This window comes from Mustela nivalis, assembly GCF_964662115.1.
Source record: "Mustela nivalis genome assembly, chromosome: 1".
NCBI lineage: Eukaryota > Metazoa > Chordata > Mammalia > Carnivora > Mustelidae > Mustela > Mustela nivalis.
The window spans coordinates 79,735,095-79,756,271 of NC_139020.1; the positions used below are offsets into that span (position 1 = coordinate 79,735,095).

The 21,177-nt window shown below is 38.3% G+C and overlaps 1 protein-coding gene across 2 annotated transcripts in view; it reads left to right on the plus strand.

Annotated features, from left to right (window-relative positions):
* GMPS (guanine monophosphate synthase) overlaps positions 1-13,036 on the plus strand; it is a 78,296-nt gene extending 65,260 nt beyond the window's left edge. For both annotated transcript variants that reach the window (XM_082685362.1, XM_082685363.1), the window contains exons 13-16: positions 1,280-1,395; positions 4,943-5,073; positions 6,015-6,187; positions 7,823-13,036. In XM_082685362.1, coding sequence (XP_082541488.1) covers positions 1,280-1,395; positions 4,943-5,073; positions 6,015-6,187; positions 7,823-7,924 — 522 coding nt within the window. In that variant the 3' untranslated portion in view covers positions 7,925-13,036. The remainder of the gene's footprint in view (positions 1-1,279; positions 1,396-4,942; positions 5,074-6,014; positions 6,188-7,822) is intronic.
* The last annotated feature ends 8,141 nt before the right edge of the window (positions 13,037-21,177 follow it).

The following is a 21,177-nucleotide window of genomic DNA, read 5'->3' on the forward strand; positions in this document are numbered from 1 at the left end:
AAAAAAAAAAAAAGAAAAGACTGTTTTTTTCTCCATTGCATATTCTTGCCTCCTTAGTCATAGATTAATTAATCATATAAGTGTGGGTTTATTTCTGGCTTCTCTGTTCTTTTCCACTGATGTATGTGCCTGTTTTTGTGCCAGCATCATACTGTTTTGATTACTGTGGTCTTGCAGTTTATCTTGAATTCTGGAATTGTAATACCATAGCTTTGTTGTTCTTTCTCAAGGTTGTTTTGGCTATCCAGGATCTTTTGTGGTTTCATACAGATTTTAGTATTATTTGTTCTAGTACTGTGAAAAATGCCGGTGGTATTTTGGTAAGAATTGCATTGAATGTGTAGATTGCTTTGGGTAGTATGGACATTTTAACAGTTGTAATTCCTCTAATCCATAAGCATGGAGTATTTTTCCATTTGTGTCCTCTTCAATTTCTTTCATCAGTGTTCTATAGTTCTTATAGTTACAGTTCTTTTACTTCTTTGTTAAGTTTATCCTTAGGTGTAATTCTTTCTGGTATAGTTGTAAATGGTATTATTTTCTTAACTTCTCTTTCTGCTTTTTCATTTAAGTGTATAGAAATGCTATTGATATCTGGGTATTAATTTTGTATCCTGCAACTTTACTGAATTTATTTATTACTGCTAGTAGTTTTGGTGGAGTCCTTAGGATTTCCTCTGTGTAACATCATGTTGTCTTCAAATAGTGACAGCTTAACTTCTTCTTTACCACTGTTGATACCTCTTATTTTTTTTCCTTCTCCGATTGCTGTAGTCAGGACTTCCAGTACAACATTGAATAAAAGTGGCAGCGGTGGACATCATTGTCTTGTTCCTGCTCTCAGAGGAAAAGCTGTCAGTTTTCACTGTTGAGCATGACGTTAGCTGTGGTTTTTTTCATATATAACCTTTATTATGTTGAGGTAGAACATGGGCAGATCTTATCTGCCAAATTAAGTGTGCTGGCTATATACATTTGGGCAGATACTTGGAATGAAATCCCAGTGCACCTTTGGCATGTTTGAATAAAGTTTTAATATTACCACGACACTTTCTTTGTATCTGAACTGATTTAGGTAGAATTTAATATGGGATTTTAATTTAGGGTTTATATCATTAGAGACATATTCATATATACTTATATATTCAAACAGGTTTTCATTTTAAAAAGAAACAACCAAAAAAATTGTCAGTGGTGTTACCATGCATGAAACATTTTCCAGTCCATCTTTTGGCTTTAGAAAACCATTAAAAATTATTGACTGTATTTTTATTTTCAGGGTGACTGTCGTTCCTACAGTTACGTGTGTGGAATCTCCAGTAAAGACGAGCCTGACTGGGAATCTCTTATTTTCCTGGCTAGACTTATACCTCGCATGTGTCACAACATTAACAGGTATGTTCTACAGGGCAAAAGGTGAGGTGAAACAGAAGGGTGTATTTTTTAAGATGTTCCCATTATGGAGAGACCAGAAGACTCAAAGTATAGATACAGGTATGCACGTAAGTAACAATTGAGCTGATACTTAATAATACCTTGTGTTCTGTTCCTTTATCACCAGTCATCTGCTTAATAAAAAACTTTGCTTTTCTTTAAACAAAAAATAGGAAGGATTTTTTAAAAATTAAGTATTAAATATTAAAGACACTTTAAAAACCCGTCTTCCAAATTAGGTGCTTATGCTAGCTATTGGTTTTATGGTAATCTGTTTTCTTCCACTGGAAGGAATATGTATGGATGATAGAATTACCAATAGAGACTTGGTTAATTTAATAATAACCCCAGGGGAAATCAAAGAAAAGAAAAAGGTATATGACTCTAAATTCTAAATGTAGAATTTATTTTTTCTGATCCAGGTTTTCTTTCACTTGCGTGGTAATTTCTATTGTTGGATGTGTCTATAGCTGATTTATAATCTATGTGTAATGCTCCATTGCACTGTCCCATGTAGAATTAAAAAATTCTCACATCAGATCGCTGATTAGATGTTCTTATTTCACCATTGTCTACTTTTTTATTTTCCTCATGAATATTAAACAATTAACTAAAAATAGTTACTTGAGTTTTCAGTTTACTCAAGTTTGCTACAGGAATTAGGAATCTACTTATTTGTGTTCACCCAGCAGGGTGTGTATAGTTTGTCCTTTGAGACAAGGAGTCAGAGGGAAGTCAGTTTTTTACTGGTATTAACATGCCCACTGAAAGGCTTATTACTGTGATGAATCTAAGGTCTACCAAAGCACCATCAATACACTGAGAAGAGTGAATTATTAATAAATAATGGTAAATTTGTAATTGCCTATTTTGAATGGAATTCATTGCCTTGGTTAAAATAATGGTTTATTATTGATCTTCTAGAGAATGTGTGATATCTAAATAAACTTTTCAGGTTATACAGAACATTCCCTTTCCCTCAGTTTGATTCAACTGCTTCTATTTTTCATTTCACAACATTTTTACATTTTCATCTCTCTATTTTTCTTTTTCCACAGGTTCTTCACCCTTGTTTAAACTTTCTCTGTCCTTTTATATGCAGATTTTTCTGCCTGTTTTCATTTTCCCACATTTGTTCCTCCCTACTTTCCCAAATATCCCTCCCCCCTACAAAAAATTAAAGTCTAACAACCAACAAACAAAAAAAATAGATTTACGAACCTAGCAAGCCTTAAGAGTCTTTAGATTTCTTTGCTAGGGTCTGTTTTGGGAATTGGAATTTAAACGATTAAAAACATTTTTTTCTATTTTTGCCAAGTTTTGTCCTAATTTGCATTGTGGAATCTTTGTGTAGAGAAGGTCTGCTGCAGTTTTATTGTCCTGTACAATGTGAAAGATGACTTATTCCTGTGCATTCTATGAACACTCTTGTTTGTAAGAAATAAGACAGAAAGAGCAAGTTCGTGGCATTCTTTTTCCAAGTTGCTTTTTCCTTGAAGGATCATTTATGAACTCCAGGGACTGTATCGTTTAGTAGAAGTATAGCATTTGGTACATGGGACAAAAACTTGCTATATAGTATGTTTGGGAGTAGGCAATGAATTATTTGGTGATAGTGTCGTTTTTATCTGATGCTGTTTTCTTTATGATTTTATTCCAAGTACATATTAAGAAAAAAAAAATTAAACTTCACTATGGAACTTGCCAAGAGACATGTATTTTCTTTGGTTAAGACAGAAGGGACTAGAGAAAGGGGACGATTGTGTGCTGGCTGGAGTCCCAAGTCGGGAGCGCTAGGATGCATTCATATCTATATCCTGACTGCCCCTTGTTTTCTGGGGGAAGGTTGTTGGAACAGATCCTCCCTACCAGCGGTAGGATTCCTCTTGAGTTGTAATTATCTGATCATAATTTCCTCAAGTTGTGTTCTTTTAAACGTTACTTTTATTAACACCTGCAGTATATCTTCCTACCTTTCAAACAGATGTTAGTTAAAGAAGTAGTGAGTTACTCCTTTTAGAAGCAAATAGTAGGATGCCAGGTTCTGTTTTGGTAACATTTTAAATAATGGGGGAAAGAAAAATCTTTCTTTAAGATCAGTGTTTCACAAAGCAAAACAAAAAAATTAGTCAAATTGGGAAATGCATTGTAGCCTTATCTTGGAGGTTTCTAGTACATATAGTTTCTGAAGTTCTGGCATAAAACAACCTACTTATTTGTTCAACTCAGTGTTTCCCCAGGCTTATGTATGTTTATTTCTTAGGGCTACTATATCAAATTGTCACAAAGCAGGAGGCTTAAGACAAATTTATTTTCCCATGGTTCTAGTGGCTAGAAGTCTGAAGTCATAGTGTTAGCAGGGCCATGCTCTCTAGGGCATAAAGCTCTGGGGAAGGATCCTTCCTTCACTCTTCCTACTTTCTGGCATTTACTGGCAATCTTTGGCTTGTGGCAGTGTAACTTCAGTCTCCGTTTTCACCTTCACATGGCCCTCTCTATTTTGTCTGTTTCCAAATTTTTCTTCTTAGAAGGACACCTTCATAGATTTATGCCTCCCTGATCCATTATGACCTTATCTTAACTTGACTACATCTGCAAAGACCCTATTTTTAATCTGTAGATTCCAGATGGACATGAAGTTTGGGGGATACACATCAGCCCAGGACATCATATGAAAAGAGAATTGTGATAATCCCCTATATCTTTGTATATTCTGAGATACTGTTATTCCAAAGAATACACTTTCAGGAAGGTACATAGAACATAGAACCTTCTATAATCATATCCCGGGGCAGCTGGGTGGCTTAGTCAGTTCAGTGTCTGACTCTTGATTTTGGTCCAGATCATTATCTTAGGGTTGTGGGATCGAGCTCTGTGTTGGACTTTTTGCTGGGTGTGGAGCCTGCTTAAGATTCTCTCCCTCTGCACCGGCCCCACCAAGTGTGCATGCTCTGTTTAAAAAAAAAAAAAGTATATCATCTTTTTTTTTTTATTTTTGAGAGAGACAGAGTATGAGTGGGGGGTGGGGTAAAGGGACAAGCAGACTCTCCTCCTGAGCATGGAGCCTGATGCAGGACTCGATGCCAGGACCCTGAGATCATAAGCTGAGCCAAAGTCAGATGCCAGAGCCACTCAGGTACCCCTGTATATAAAATCTTCTATCCTATCCTACCCATGTGGTGATTTGAAGTGGGTGAGAGAGGGGCCGCAGAATTAACGGAAAGAATGATACATTTTTTCAAAAGATTATTTATTTATTTATTTGACAGACGGAGATCACAAGTAGGCAGAGAGGCAGGCAGAGAGAGAGAGGAGGAAGCAGGCTGCCTGCTGAGCAGAGACCCCCAATGCGGGGCTCGATCCCAGGACCCTGGGATCATGACCTGAGCCGAAGCCAGAGGTTTTAATCCACTGAGCCACCTAGGTACCCCAAGAATGATATTCTATGTTCTTTGTTTTTTCTACTAAAATGTCATTTCTCTATAATTTTTACCTCCTTCCCTTCTAGAGTTGTCTATATATTTGGCCCACCAGTTAAAGAACCTCCTACAGATGTTACTCCCACTTTCTTGACAACAGGGGTGCTCAGTACTTTACGCCAAGCTGACTTTGAGGCCCATACTATTCTCCGGGAGTCTGGTAAGTTGTTCATTTTGTTTATTACTACATGCTCTAACTAGAATTTGGAAATGTGGCATTATGATTTCTAGTTAGGAGGATGCGTGTTTGAATTTTGGATGCTTTTATTTTTATTATTCATTTCTATGGATTGGTCTGTGATATTGTCTGCTGTTATAAAAATTTTCACCTTTATGGTCATTTGTGGATATGTACATATAAGCAAAAAATTTGAGTCACCTGACTCCCATTGTTCCCAGCTGAGGTTATAAATATATTCTCTTCGTTCACTAGTACTATAAACAGGTGTCCTTTTTGTAGTCTATTTAGTACCATATATTTTTTGCATTTCTGTGCTTTTTGTTTCTGATTTTACTGTTTGAAATGTCCCCCAGGCGTAGTGCTGAGATGCTGTCTAGTTTTCTCGGCACAGGAGGGCTGTCATGTACCTTATAGAGAAAATATGTGGGTTAGATAAGCTTTATTCATGTATGAATTATAGTGCTGTTAGCTGTGAGTTCAATGTTAATGAATCCAGAATAAATAATAGGGTGTCTTTAAACAGAAATACACATAAAACAAGGTTATGTATTGATTGGTTGATGAAAATGTGACCAGAGGCTTGGCAGGAATCTCTATATTTCTCGTAGGGACAGTGGTTTACAATGTGCTAATTCAGTATTTGCATTGTAGGCCATAACTTCCTTGAGTAACAAGAAAGGACTTACATATATATCTCAGCACTGTAACATCACTGCAATTATCAAATTCTGTTGTTTATATTTGTGGTTGAGTTTACTTACAAATATGACAGTAGTTGAAAACATGCATGATGACAGTCTTAACTGGTATGTTTATGTATGTGATTTTAGATATTATCTGGGAGGATTTAATGGAACTGTGTTAGAGTGCTTTTCCATGGTGTGATCATTGGTTCTACACGTTTACTTCCTTTTTTCTAGGGTATGCTGGAAAAATTAGCCAGATGCCAGTGATTTTGACACCATTGCATTTTGATCGGGACCCACTTCAGAAGCAGCCTTCATGCCAGAGATCTGTGGTTATTCGAACCTTTATTACTAGTGATTTCATGACTGGTATACCTGCAACACCTGGCAATGAAATCCCTGTAGAGGTAACTTACATATTTTTCTCATGTACATTTTATAATATGGTGAATGGAATAGGCTGTGATAGAATTGTTATTTCCAGGGTTGGTTTTCTGTTTATAAGATAGCCTTTTTCATTTTATTTTTCAAAGATTTATTGGAGAGCATATGTATGTGTGGTGGGGGGGAGGGGCATAAGGATGGGGAGAGGAGCCGACTCCCCACTGAGCATAGAGCCTGAAAGGGGTGTGTCGGGGTGGGGAGTTGCTTAAGGCAGGGCTCTGTCCCATGACCCTGGGATCCTGACCTGAACCGGAATCAAGAGTAGGACACTCAACTGACTGAGCCACCAGGCTCCCGTAGGCTTTTATTATTATTTTTAATTCTCCACATAATTATTATTTTTTTTAATCTCCACAAATAAATAAAGCACTGGGTGTCATACTCAACTAGTGAGTCATTGAATATTATATTAAAAACTAATGAGGTACTTTAACTTGGCTAATTGAATTAAAATTTAAAAAAATAATTATAATAGTTTTCTAGAAAAGACCTTAAATTTATTATACTCCTCTAAATGTCTGATTACTGTGTGGAGTAACCACTTCTAATGTACATTCTATCTAATCTTGCCAACCTCTACTTTATAAATAGTATTTTCCAAGTAAAGGAGAAAACCCTGGTAGTGAAGAAGAGTTTATTAGAAATATGGATGAGATTTGATACCATGGTGGCTAGACATCCATGAATTACTTAATGCTCTGCTTGCTACCTTTTTTTTTCCTTAAAGATTTTTTTTTTTTTTTTTTAATTTGAGAGCAGAGAAAGAGCAAGCTTGAGCAGGGGGCAGAGGCAGAGGGAGAGAGAGAAGCAGGCTTTTTACTGAGCAGGTAGCCCAATATAGGGCTCCATTCCAGGACTGGGATCATGATGTGAGCGGAAGGCAGATGCTTAACTGACTTAGCCACCCAGGTGCTCCAACTGCCAACTGTTTTGATCACCATCTCCGTCTCCTGTTCTCTGTCGCCTGGAGTGTTCCAGAGAGCTATTTGTATAGTAGCAAATGAAAAAGGGAGACTTTATTAGGTCGACCTCTGCTCTGTTCTCTAAAGCAAGGCTCTGGTTAGAGCTACATAGCTAGGTTGAGGAGTGGGGCTTACTTAAGAGTTTGTTTCCCCTTCAGCTCAAATTTGCCATATCTCTGTCCATTCAAGTGACTGGGCCTTGTCCTCTTTGACACATGGTAGTGATTGTTACTAAAGTGCATTATGTGCCCCTGTGCTGGCCTCAGACTTGTATGTTTCAGGCACAGAATATATGTGAAGCACTGGCTTTTAATACATAGTATAAGGTGTTTGGATGTCACAGCAGTTTCAAATTGCTGTAAATGTTTCTAAACACTTGTTATGGACTAGTAATAAACATAAAATGCATACTGGCAACTGTTTGCAGACTACACTTTGAGTAGTACTGAGTTAATTCACTGAAATCTATAGAAGGAAGTTAGGTTCACTACATAATATTAATCAGAGACCATACCATATACATAGACTACGATAATAAAAATAGATCACATTTTAATTGTAAATGGAAGCTTTCTAGGTCTGTTGGACATGCTCTGGATCCCGGCTCTTCTATTTATGATCTTTGTTTTATAACAGGTGGTGTTAAAGATGGTCACTGAGATTAAGAAGATTCCTGGTATTTCTCGAATTATGTATGACTTAACATCAAAGCCCCCAGGAACTACCGAGTGGGAGTAATAAACTTCTTGTTCTATTAAAGTATTGTGTTCAGTTTAAATTGATTAGAAACCATTCCCAGTATTGACATGCGGTACTGTGAAAGGAGTTACTGAGCGGCTGCATCACATCTGAGTTCTCTACAGCAAAAATCTACGGCTTAAGAGCTGAGTTGGGGATGACTAAAAGGAACTGAAGCACTTGTACGGGTATAATCAAAGCACCATTGCCTACACTCAGATTGGCACTGCTTTTGCCTTTGCCTCACTTGTTCTTTATGTATAAATTCACTGTTGCTATTAATGTCTCTGTCAATGAAGGTGTATGAAGATGGGTGACTTTGGGGGTAGTAATAGGCTTCTGTCCCCTTGCCAGTTTCTAAGAGCTGTTAGAAAACACCCATTATAATACTAGTGTGAGTTAGTATGTGTGTCTTTCAGAGAATCTGAATTTGCTTATAAGTAACCTTACTCCTCTGAAGATAAGGGTGAGGGATGGATATAGGAGATAAGGTGTTGGTGGGCTGGCTGTTCCAGCCCCTTTTGTAGGACACTGGGGCTATCAAATGTAAGCTCCCTTAAGATGGAAAACACTGGGAATTTGTTGAAGTACTTTAGAATTTGTAACATCACAGCTGTGGGAGAAAGAAGCTATCATGGTCTTAGTTTAAAATGTTTTCAAGTCCTGTCCCACATAGATGCCATAGTGTTCACTGTCAACCTGTTCACTCATGAGGAGCTTTATCGCCCTACCACCCATCGTGCCAGTTCCTGTGGCCTTGTGATGAAGTTTCTGTTCTCTTCTCCAGAAGAGGCTGTCTCTGGTGTAGCATAAAGTCAGTGTTTTGATCTTGTTTGGGCAGAGGGCCAGCTCTGAGACCACAGAAACCATTACACAAGCCTGAAGTTTAGACTATCTAGTAAAGAGTTGTAAAATGAACTCTTAGATGTAATCTGTAAGTGGATTTATTACCCACTGCTTAGAAGACTGTCACCAGTCTCAGTCCATGCAAGATATTGCCACACCTTGTAATTTTCTATCATTTGTAAGATTCAAGAACTTGACTAGGACTCTTTGCCATTGCCACTGGTGTCTACCAGATCCTTTATTACATTCATATAAGCACTATAAAAATAGTACTAGACTTAAATTCTACAACCATTTTTCAATATTTTAGCTGTTTCTATTTAAGAACATTAATGAGTTTTTCTTCCTTTTTTCAAAAAATTGAGGTGTGATTGACCTATAGCAGATTAATTTCTGGTGTCATGCCAAACCCATCTCAGGTTGCTGCCTTTTATTTTCAAGATCCTTTGTATTGATCAGGTACAAAATTTTGTTTGGGATTCAGTATTAGCTAAACAGTAAAATTATGCATGCCAGAAGTCTACTTTTTATTTTGGCTGGCCTAGAAGACATAAACACTGTATTTCCAGACCAGCAAGGGAAGAGCTTCTGTCTGTTTTAACGGATATCTGTACCTGAAACAAAGGAGTATTTGACTTCTACAGAACTTGAAGGGTTCACTTTCTGTCCTGATGATGAGATACTCATACTGGCCTTTTGGAAAGAAGATATGTAAGCTCTAACAGATTTGGAGTCATGTAACTTTAGAGCTGGAATAGATAACCTCTAAAAGGCTTACAAATACATTTATGTGAAAAAATTCCTCTTCTAGCAGAAGTTTCTTGTGATTTTGTGTTCGAGCAAATAGGAAACTAGGAAGAATATATAGTAAGAATGTTTTCTTTCCAGTGTATGTTCTATGGAACACTGCTCCACTGAGCTGATCCTTGTCAAAAGGGTTAGATGGTCATGGAAGTTGGGAAAGTGCTGTTCGCTTGTCATGGTGTACATTATATTCAAACTGAGAAATTTTGATGTGAAAAACAGTTGTTAAACTTTCTTAACCTGATGTTTTCCTGATCTTTGTGTGCTAAACTCTTTTTATAATCCTTAATACTGGGGGAAATGGTCTCTCTAGAACACATTCTGATATGACATAGTAAAAAAAGTTAATTTTTTTTGACTTTGTAAATTCCCTAAAATTTGGAACCCCTTCTTCCTTTGCAAAAGTACTTTTTGCTTTGTGTTGTACAGTATTACTGTGTATCTTCACAGTATGTCTTCCAAGCAGCTGAGGGAAGATTATAGTCCATTTTACATTTAGGAAACAAGCTCAGCTTAGTAATGGTTACCTAATGAAATTCAGAATGAAATATGATCCTTGGTAGATTATGACTGCATTCCCATCAAATTAAACATGTTTTGTTTCTTCATATTGATTAGGAGTAGGTAGGGCAGGTCAAAGCATCATTTATTCCCCAAATTGGCAGACACAAAGGAATTTTCAAGGACCCAGTTTCACCTTAATGATGCCATCTATAATCATCAGCGGTTTTGGAAATAACATAGCCTGGCATAATTTCTGAAGGTAGGTCTTTAGATGTATCTGGGAGATGAGTTACACTGTTTTCCCGTCTTTTGCCGCCCCTTTATCCTGAGGTAGCTGCCTGCATGTACCCAAACAAGCATCATTAAAGTTTTTTCCTCACTGTTTGGGCTTATCTCCTGATAGCCTATTTTACTGTATAATTGAGTCGAGTCCCTCAAGAATGAGGGCATTCAGATTAGGTAGGCGGGACTGTCCATCCTCAGTGCTTTTGTTCTGCCGATGAACAGCTGTGGGAACGGTTAAGTGATTTCTTCTGTCTCTTTATCTGTAAGAGGAGACAGTTGAATTAAATTTACATCAAATCCAGCCATAATTTTTTCTTAAACAACAAAGAAAAGCATAGTGGGAGACAGAATGGGGAAATTGAGGGTTTTATGTTTAAAGTTCTTTCAACATCAGATACAACCTTACCCTGTCAAAAAGGTAAACATCAGAATACATTGTAAAGTCAAGTATTAATTACCTTAATACCTTGTTTTTTTGAAGACGTAATATAGATCTGCAAAATTGGACTACTTGAGAATCTTACTGTTGTGACCATGACACTAGGACAATATCCATTAATAGAATGCAAAGTCTCCCACTGTCAGTTATCTGTAGCTAATTGTTGGCAGAGCTGGAACTAGAATCTAGGCTTTTCTGTTTCTCTCTGTTGAAGAGGTAGTGCTCTAAGGCCTTTTGAGGTGAGGCTTAACAGGAGACTCTTCTTGTATAATTGACCCATCAGGGATAAATTATTTCCAAAGTGTAAATCATGTCTTTACTTAAAATAAGAGAGTAGTAGTTTCTGTCATGCCCAATATTGTACCCTTGGTTTTTTTTGTTTGTTTTGTTTCTTATTCCTCTCCACTACTCTCCATACCCACCTCCTCTCTCCTACTGTTCCCTGAATTCTCACTGGAATGTGGTAAAGACACACACCTTTGCTATTACCTCAGTGGGTATTCCCTTCATTGGCCCAAATTTAGAAAGTAATAGAAAACTGAATATAAGCTGATGTCTCTACCCTAGGAAAGAGCCCCTGCCTTGTTCCTTCTGAAGTAGGTTAGCCATGCAGGTGATACAGGGAACAAGGTATCCTTTTTTTGTTTTTGTTTTTTACCACTTCAGGACTTTGACAACAATAATGGTGGTATCCTTGGCTCTTATATTCCTGACCATTTCATTTAATGACTAGTGAAGAGATTTGGAATCCCCTCTCCCCTTCAAAGAGTGCCAAAATGCCAACTCTCAAACTTAGTCTTCTATGTTGAAGAGACCCAGGTAGTTGACCCAACTCTGATCTTTTGTCAGTGGTTCTCAACCCTGGATGCCTGTTATTACTACCTGAGGAATTAAGTCTGTATAATGTCTAGACCCCACAGTTAAATCAATTAAATTAGAATCTTGACAGGTCCCAATTATTGATAGTTTTAAATCTCTCCAATCCAAAAAAGTTACTGAGGAATATACCTGGCCTATCTAGTTATGGCTTAAAATCTTAGGTCTTTAACAGATAATGTTTTGCTGAAAATGTCCTCACTAAATTACTTCAGACCTGGGGCCAGACTGGAATTGATTCTGTGTATACTGTATTGTAGGTCAGATACTCCAAGGGCCTGTTTGGTAATATTTAGGGCAGCTGACATAAATGTTGCTCCTGTTGAGGTCAGTGCAACAACTACGTGGGTATCTCTCAACCTCTTCTTACTCTTTTTGCTTTATGTCACGGGAGAGAAACCTACTCCCTATAGCCACCTCTTTGAATATGACTCTAGCTAGATCGTGAAACAGACTGAGCTCTTACTGAGAAAGCCTTCTGGAGCTGTGTCATTTGGATATAATTTTTTAGCTGGAGAGTAACTACCTGTAACCCAAGTTGCCTGAATAACAACTTTTTGAGTAGCCCCATTTTAAGTGACTGACCCATTAGAGTCTTTGATCACTGGTGGATCCCATGGCATCTTTTGATCTTGGTAAGGGCTCCTTGAATGGCAAAACTGTGAGACTTTGGGGAGGGTTTGGCCATTTCTTGGGTATTTTAAGTTTAGTAGCTCTGATACCTTTTAAGTTGTTCAGGAAGCCTGAACCTTAAGTAATCCAAGTGGAGTAAGGCCTTTGGAGAATACAGATATTTAAGGTAAGTAGTTTCCTGTCTTTGAACCTACTGTGACATTGTTACCACCTTATGGTATTAAATGAAGAAGTGAATGTAACATCCTTTCAAACAGATTTTTTTTATAAAGAAGTATTTTGTTAGAGTAAGTAGTATAGTTGTGAAATCACTATGTAATTGTTTATGGTATACTGATACAACTTGTATTTTGTGGTAATGTTGGCAAAAAATAGCTATGCCAAATTAATGTGAAATGACTTTAATTTCTTTTGTTTCCAGTATACTTCATAAAGGAAGAAATGACTTTCATAATTTGTCTTTAAGCCTCAGTGTTTATGAGAAAGTCAGTGAAGGAAGAACTAAGAGAACAGACATTATCAGGGAAGGGAAATAAGAAATTGGATATACTGTCAGGTGTTTCTGGATAATAAGTTTACTTCTCTTATATATAAGGAAAGGTATCAGAGTTTTGCGCAGAGTGTAACAGTGGATATGGTGGAAATAAAATACTGGGTATTTTAAGTGAATAGCTAAAAGGGGGTGTGTATGTGTTTCCAGAATTAAAGTTCTATACACGTGCACACTTATTTGACTTCTTGCATATTTATTTATATTTAACTCTGTCCTCAATTTCTTGAAACCTATACTACCTTTATTAATTTGATACAAAAGTTGGATCCTATTTGTTTGGAAGTATGTAATGAGAGTTGATCAACCCATCGAAGTATAACTGTATTAAGTCACTAATATGATGAGAGGAATTAACCATGTTCAGAAACTGCACTCGGTAATTTCAGGTAGCTACAATGCTGTAGTATGATTTTTTACAGATCAATCACCTTGTCCAACCTTCTGCTATTTGAGAAAACTGTATTTTGAATATTTAACTGTAAAGGTTTTGCTGTTTTAACATGGCTCAAAACAAAAATATTGCTGAGTTTTTATCTTGAACTCTCAAAAATCTGTCATTCTGCTTTAAAAAGCTGTATCTCACACCATAGCTAACCTTTTTTGGGGGGGGGTAGATTGTTAGTGAATTATACTGAGTTATAGACATTAGATTCTGAGAAACAGCTAAAAATCTCACTTAAACCTTACTGTTATCCAAATAATACGTGAAATTTTAATTAAATCCTTTTTTTCATATTTTAGAATGCTATTTGATATACAATTACATACTAAAACTGTTTTTTAAGACTATACCTAACCTGCCCACATGATGATGATGTTCTTTTTTTTAAATTTTAAATTAACACCATAGAGAAAATGCTATTTTAAAAATGGCTTCTTAATGTGGCTACATTATATAGTGGGGAACATGAGGGCCTTTTGTCAAGGTGCCTAATTGCATTAGGATGATTGATACTTGTTCTTAAGAAAAAAGTTTCAACAGACTAAAAAATATTTACCTAAGTGCAGGAAAATCCCATCTTCTGGTTCTTTTCAAAAGCAACTTCTATTACCATGGGTGATGAGGAGGTAATGAACTTGCTTATAGTGCTTATTATATAGTTTTGGGGGAGTAAATTACCAAGAATTAAATATATCATGACCGTTTTGTGTTAAAGAATCTCCTAAAAAAATTTCAGCAACACAAAAGTGAAATTGTACAGCTAGCACCCTCTACATATTTACTTCTCAGATTCAAGAATTAAAAAGAGTGTTTCCTTAATTACTGAGTAAATCATATGCCACATGTTGAAATTATCCCAAAGTTGATAATAAGTACCTGGAGATTTTTAAGTAAGTACAATATCTTGGAATATTTACAAATAATTTAATGTTTCTGTTATGGGTCTTAGCCTGTTTTCAGATGTTTGCTTAAAGAGAAATGTAAGGATTTACCATTGAATAGGAAACATTTTGAAAGATCTTTAAAAATTTTTTTTCTTTTTCTTTTCTGGTCAGGCTCTTAAAGCACCTGATGTGAATTTAGTGCAGTTTTTCAAACTTTCTCCTTTCACAGTTCAATTAGTGTTACTTTGGTCTAGGGTTGCTATAAAAAAAAAAAAATCTATCTATCTATATATATCTATATATCTCAATTAGTCCCATTTTTAAAGTGATGGTTCTGTTCAAACAACTTAAATATTTTGCCCTAACAACATAATAGCCACTTGAAACACTATTATCCTTTGAAAGAATGTATTTCATTCTTGAATAACTAGAGTTAGTTACTAATGGAATCTGTTGGGGACTTGCAACTTACTGAACTGTGGTATACATTGAACACTGCCATCTTCATTTTCTATTCCAAGCTGATGTTTGCACAGTACTTTTTAAATCACAGCAGCCACCGAAAACTCAGCTTTGCAAAGATATGACATCATTGAAAGAAATGGTGCATGATGTTATGTTGAAATTGACCTGCCACAAGCTAGTAGTTCATCTTGTGTGTATCTGAGTTTGCTGTGGTGGCTCGGAGCGCCTCAGTGAACGGTTTGAGAACCACTGTGTCTGAGTATTTTTTTTTTTTTTCGCCTTCTCAACTTCAAAGGATACATCTAAAATACACATGTATCCTTAATATTGATTATCTCTCTTGGTTTTGATGTTAAGAGTTGGAATATTTTGCAAAAAGAGATATTTTAAAATCTCAACATCTTTCTAGGAGTGGAGAAATAAGATTTGCCATATGTTAGTTACATAAAGTATACATGCATAGAATCTGCAGAGACCCAAGTTTGATGTATACTTAATTTGGAGTTTGTTTTGTTTAGTAACAGTTGTTACTACAAAGGCTTATGATGAGGATATATACCCTTTATACTGTTTGAAGTGAATATTTTAGTGTACTGGATTTAAACCATGGCAAATATGCCACCTACACATTTGTTACTATACTGATTTCTCTTTGGAAAACAGGGAAATAGTCACATACCACACAGACTTTTTAAAAATTTTAAAGTAAATAGTGATAGCCATAACTTAAATGTTTTTAGAGTTTAGAGATTTGACTAGTTAAGGCAGAGAGAGGGAATTAACATTAATCACATTAGTTTGGGAATAAATTGAATTTAAAGCTTAGTGAACGAACATGGCTGTCATATATAGTTTCACCTTTCTGTGACTTCTTTGCTTTAGATCTCAGGAGAAAACCATTGCAGAAAGTGTAAAAGTTTTCTGAGAATTGGGAATTGTAATCTATTATAAGATGTTAGAGTATTAATGACATAGAATAAGATTCCTAGTTTTATTGTTAGGTGTAATTTTTGGAATTTATTTTGGAAATATTTCTTCCTGTTTCTGCTGATAAAACATTGGCCTGAAATTCAATAAACTTCATATATTTCTGAGTCCACATAGCTGTGTTACCTTGGGCAAGGCAGCAATCTCCTGGGCAGTGGTTAACTCTAATGTAGGAATAGTATTACCTGGGTGGATTAGGTGAAAGAATGTAGGAAAAGTGAATACATTATGAAAAAATGCCTTATCTATAACATGCTAGTGTAAGCATAGACTGTTATTTGAAACAGATGGCAGTGCAGATGAAACAAATGATGTGGGTTTAATAATCCCATTGTGCTGAATTAGCTGGGACAATTCAGATAAATTTATACCATGTCAGATCTCCGGATTGTGAGGGTGGGATGATATTGGGATAGCTGCTTTCAACTACGCAAGGACTATGTATGCATCTTTATGAAATTTATACCACTTTATTTTTTTTAATTTTAAGAATTTTTATTTATTTATTTGACAGAGATCACAAGTAGGCAGAAAGGCAGGCAGAGAGAGAGAGGAAGGGAAGCAGGCTCCCTGCTGAGGAGAGAGCCCAATGCAGGGCTTGATCCCAGAACCCTGAGATCATGACCTGAGCCGAAGGCAGCGGCTTAACCCACTGAGCCACCCAGGCGCCCCAATTTATACCACTTTAAAGAAGAGAGGGAACAAAACTTGTCTCCTAGTCTCCAGGCCTGCACTTGAAAAGTACAAAAACTGGGTGTCTAGTTTTCTTTCTGTTCTGATTCTAGTGGTGTATGCAGTAATGTAATATTTGTCCCCTCTATCAATCTCAGTTTGTGAAAGAAGTTTGGAACAAAAAAGAAGTGGTGAGTCAACTATAGAATTAAACATTCAGGTAGTACTTTCCATAAAACGTGAGCGGCATGGGAGAACAGCTAAAGCTCATGTGACATTCAAGTGTTTTATGTTACGCCATGGATTGGAGCAGAGTCTGGGTGGTAGATTCCAGACAGGTAGAAAGTATGGACTCTTCCAGGTAGATGGAGGCCAAGAGGAGCCACAAGTGAAGAAGCTTGGACTAGTATGGGTTGCTTGGGAGGGTAGAACTGAGGGTTGGTGCAGAATTGTGGAGGACTATGATTCAGCCAAGGGATTGAGTTGTGTCCAGTTAGGGGTGTGGGCTGAATAAGCCAGAAGAACTAGTAAAAGCTCCACTCTGTGGTGGCCCAGCTACCTCTTGAGAGTGTCACACCAGCCCTTTTCCTTCTCTCTGCTCCTCTCTAGTCAGCTCGTCAGCAATACAGACTTCATCCAGGTGACTTGCTGTGTGTTTGAGACCACCCACAGCCCAACTCTTCCCCCTCAATCTGGCCAAACTGCCTTCTGTAGCCCCACTGATCACTTGTGGGTCTCTCATGTCCCTTGCTGTTCTACCCCTTACCTTTGCCCCTACTACTCTCCCTGCTGGGCATGCCAGCCCCAAGTGCGTCCCCCACTCTGCAAACACTGAGTCAGCTTTCAGTACTTTGGAGTGTTTACGAAAACTTAGTTCATTCTCATGTCTGTAGGATGGAGAACTCCTTTTCTAAGTTCCCACTACCTGTTGAGGAATTCCATGACTAATTTCTTATTTCTGTTCTCCTTGTTTATATTTATTGTCTACAACCAGACAATAAACTTCTTGAAGGCAGGATCAGTGATTTACTCATCTTTGAAGTCTTAGAGCTTGGTTCATAAAGTATAAAAGTGGAATGCTTTTTAGAGACCTGCAAGAGGTAAGTAAGGCTTACTTCAAAGGAATAAATGTCTAATAGTAGAATTCCAAGCATCGGATACCTAAGTGGATAAACAACTCAGCCAGGGACCTAGCCTGTGCCCCCACTTTCATACTTGAAATCACCAAATAGGAAACTACTTCTATTTTAGCCTATGTGTAGCTTCAGCTGTTGATGCTACAGCCCTAAGTACAGTGGCTGTGCTTTTTAAAAATTACTATTTTAACTTTAGGCAGACAGTCTGGTTTTTTGGCAAATTCTGTTTGAGTTGTAAATTAGAAGATGAATGCTTGGAGAATAGCATGCAGTCACTAGGGATCTGTTCAAGCTTTTCTTTTAATGAGGTTGGGTGGTTAAGGGCCTGCCTGTGTGGGAAGCAGAAAACCACAGAATTCAAAGAAGTGGGGTGGCAGTGTTGACATCAGGTGGTCTGAACAGTTCCCACAGTGCTTATGGTTAAACCGGCCAGCTGGGAGTTCAGGTTTCTCTTAGAAACTGTTCTTCCCTTTCTGTCTCCTTTGGACATCTTGTAAGGATTCTTTTTGACCAAGCTAAAAGAGTTTGAGAAGATTAGACAAGTCTGAGGATTTCAATGTTTTTCAGCTTTGTTGTAGCAGGGGACACGTAGTTCATTATTCACCAAATAATAATGGTATTAATCTTACAAGGTTTATTTTTGAGCCCTGAAGCTGCTGAGTGGCCGGGCAAATGTGAAGCAGCCACGGGCTGCATTTATTTTGTAGTTTAATGGCAGAAGAGCGAGAAAGATGTATTATCCATCATCATATTACCTTAAACATTCTGGATTTATTTAGTAAGAGGAAGGTGTATGTAACTTGACATTTACTATCTTCCCAGTGAACAGGAGTTCGTTTGTGGCAGTAACTATGGCTTGAACTCCTGTTCTGTGCCTGGCACTGTGCTAGACTTCAGAGAACACGGCTCCGAAGCTGGAGGAGGTCATGTCCTATTCAATTGTCCTGGCTCCTCACCATACCCAACCCTCCACATGTATATCCAGTTTGCTCTTAAGTGACCTCCTCCTTCCAGAATGGCTCTTCAGTCCGTTCCTTTTCATTCCCAGCTTCCACTGCAGTCCAACCCTCTGTTGTCTCTGAACTGTGTTATTGCAGTGGCAGCCCAGGGCTTTTCTCTACCTTCCACACTTCTCTCTCTGAGCTGGTACCTTCTTTTCAAAACATGGATCATGGACTCGTAGTCCATGGTCACCTTACTTATTCACAACACAAAAGTAACCTCTGTGTCCAGGGAATAACACCTCTGGCACTTTACCTACCACATTACCGTTTTTCCAACTATATCTTCTAAAACTGTCTTCTAGCCGCTCCTCAAGCTTGAGACATCTTTCTGCTCTTGTGTGTGTGTCCCAAGCCGTGCTCTACCCAGGCCAGTGTGACCGTCAAATGACGGGAAGCTAGCTCATGCTTAGGTACTAGCTCAGGTCACCTCTAGAAGCCTGCCTTGGTTAAAGTCAGCATTTGTGTTCTCCTTGTCACTCCTGTAGGACATTATGTGCATCTGTTATGGCTTTCGTTGCACCTGCTTTGCTTTGCAGTAGTTTGCTTATTTCCCATACTCAGTTGTGAACTTTTTGAGAGGAGATGATTGGTCTTGATTTTTGTGTCCCATCAACGCCCATCATGGTGTTTGGCCTGTAGCGGGGATGCTCAGCAAATACTTGGTCAGTGTTACGTTGTATGCTTTATGTGTTTTCTAACTGCTTGCAGTTTGGTCAGTAAACTCTTAGTTTTCATAAATTGTCATCTGTGCTTAAGAGAGGAGTGGGACTATGACCAGTCAGACTTACAGGGGCTGGGTAAAGAAGGTTAAAGATAGCTTCTGGGTGACAAGCAGGTCAGCAGCAGAGTAGAAGCAACAGGGCATAGGGAGATTTCTTGAGGTGGTTTCTCCAGCTATATAATTTTGGGGCAAGTCACTTAATCTTTCTGAACCTGTTTCCTCACTTATAATGAGATGCAAATATTACCCACCTACTGGGTAGGTTGTCAGGACTAAATAAGATGTTTGAAATGCAGCACCCATGCAGTGCTGACGGGGGTTGGTCATGTGTGCACATTGCCAGTTCGGCCCACAGCTTCTGCTGCTTTGGTAGACTGGTTTTGTTTTGTATGACCTTACACATGCCAAGCTATAATGGACAGAAACAGAGCCAGGCAGCCTCTTCGAAGACCAGCCAGTGACCTGAGATGGCCTGGCACAAAGGGCTCCTCCTGGTGCTTGATCATTTTCCAGGCTGAATCAGAAACTAAGCTGAATGAACTTGGGTGTTGGAAGGAGGGAGAGGGGAGCTGGAGATTCAGGGTGTGATTAACCTTTACCGAGCAAAGAGGACCCTTGGTAAATCTCAATTTTTCTGAACTATTAGACTAGAATGGATGGATTGTATTAGCCCATAATTTCATTGCCTAAACTGCAAAACTGAACTAAGACTTTTTCCCCCCTTGTTGTTCAAATTTTCAATATTTGTGGCATTTAACTTTGGTTGTAAATGGTATAGTTTGTGGATTCCTACTGTTTCGGTTCTGTTGGCTCCTGATGCCAAGCTCGTATCACAGGAGTCACAAGTGGGCTCTACCTGCCCAGTGCCCTGTACCCTTGTGCCACAAGTGACCGCCTTTAAGCCTCCCAGGGAAAACAAAGACTGCTCCTGTCATGCCTCGCCAGGGCTGAAAGGACCCAGAGACCTGGGAGCAAGTAGACCCGGAGAGGCCACTGCAGATAATTTCTCGGTAATTCCATCTGGAGAAGTGCACCAGACATCAACTGTGCAGCTCCTGTGTGAGCGTGCCTGAGCAGCTAGCCTGCCACAGCCCTAGGAGGACAGGAGGTAAGAGCAACAAAGCCCAGATGCCACATGATGCCAGCCCTTCTGTCTTCTGTGGCAAGATACAGAGGGCCACTCACACCCCCCAGAAAGCTAGTCACAATGAGTCTGCCTTCTCTTCCTACCCTCCTCCTCCAAATTCTGCCCCAGCACAGGATCCCTACTCTGTGCATCAATCTGTCCTTACCTGACCACCTTCCCCTGCTTACTTGTAACTGCACCAAGCTTGCACAGGGCCAACACAGCCTCTCAAAATCCAACTTTAATTTACCTTAAGTTCCCACACCTCTGCATAACTCATTCTTTCAGAATCCCCTACTTTATTTCTCAAGGCAGGAAACAATGATCAATTGGTTCCTTTCCATTTTCATCCTTGAGCACTGGAAGTCAGCCTGTCTCAAATACATTTGCAACCAGATGTCTGGGGGAAAAAAATGAAGTCAGTTTTTCTTTGTTTTAAGCAATTAATCAGTTATTTTTCTGGAGCTTTTTGGCCTCTAGGAAAAACACAAATAAGATGTATAAATTGGTGGGTGCAAGCTGTTGGAGCTCATATAGTATGACTTGGTACAGTTATAATTTAAGTTTATTTTTATTTTAATTTTTAAAAAATATTTTATTTATTTATTTGACACAGAGAGACACAGCGATGGAACACAAGCAAGGGGAGTGGGAGAAGGAAAAGCAGGCTTCCCGCCAAGCAGAGAGCCTGATACAGGGTTTGATCCCAGGACCCTGAGATCATGACCTGAGCTGAGAGCAGGTGCCTAACGACTGAGCCACCCAGGCACCCCAGTTTATTATTATTATTATTATTTTTAAAGATTTTTATTTACTTACTTGACAGAAATCACAAGTAGGCAGAGAGGCAAGCAGAGAGAGAGAGGGGGAAGCAGG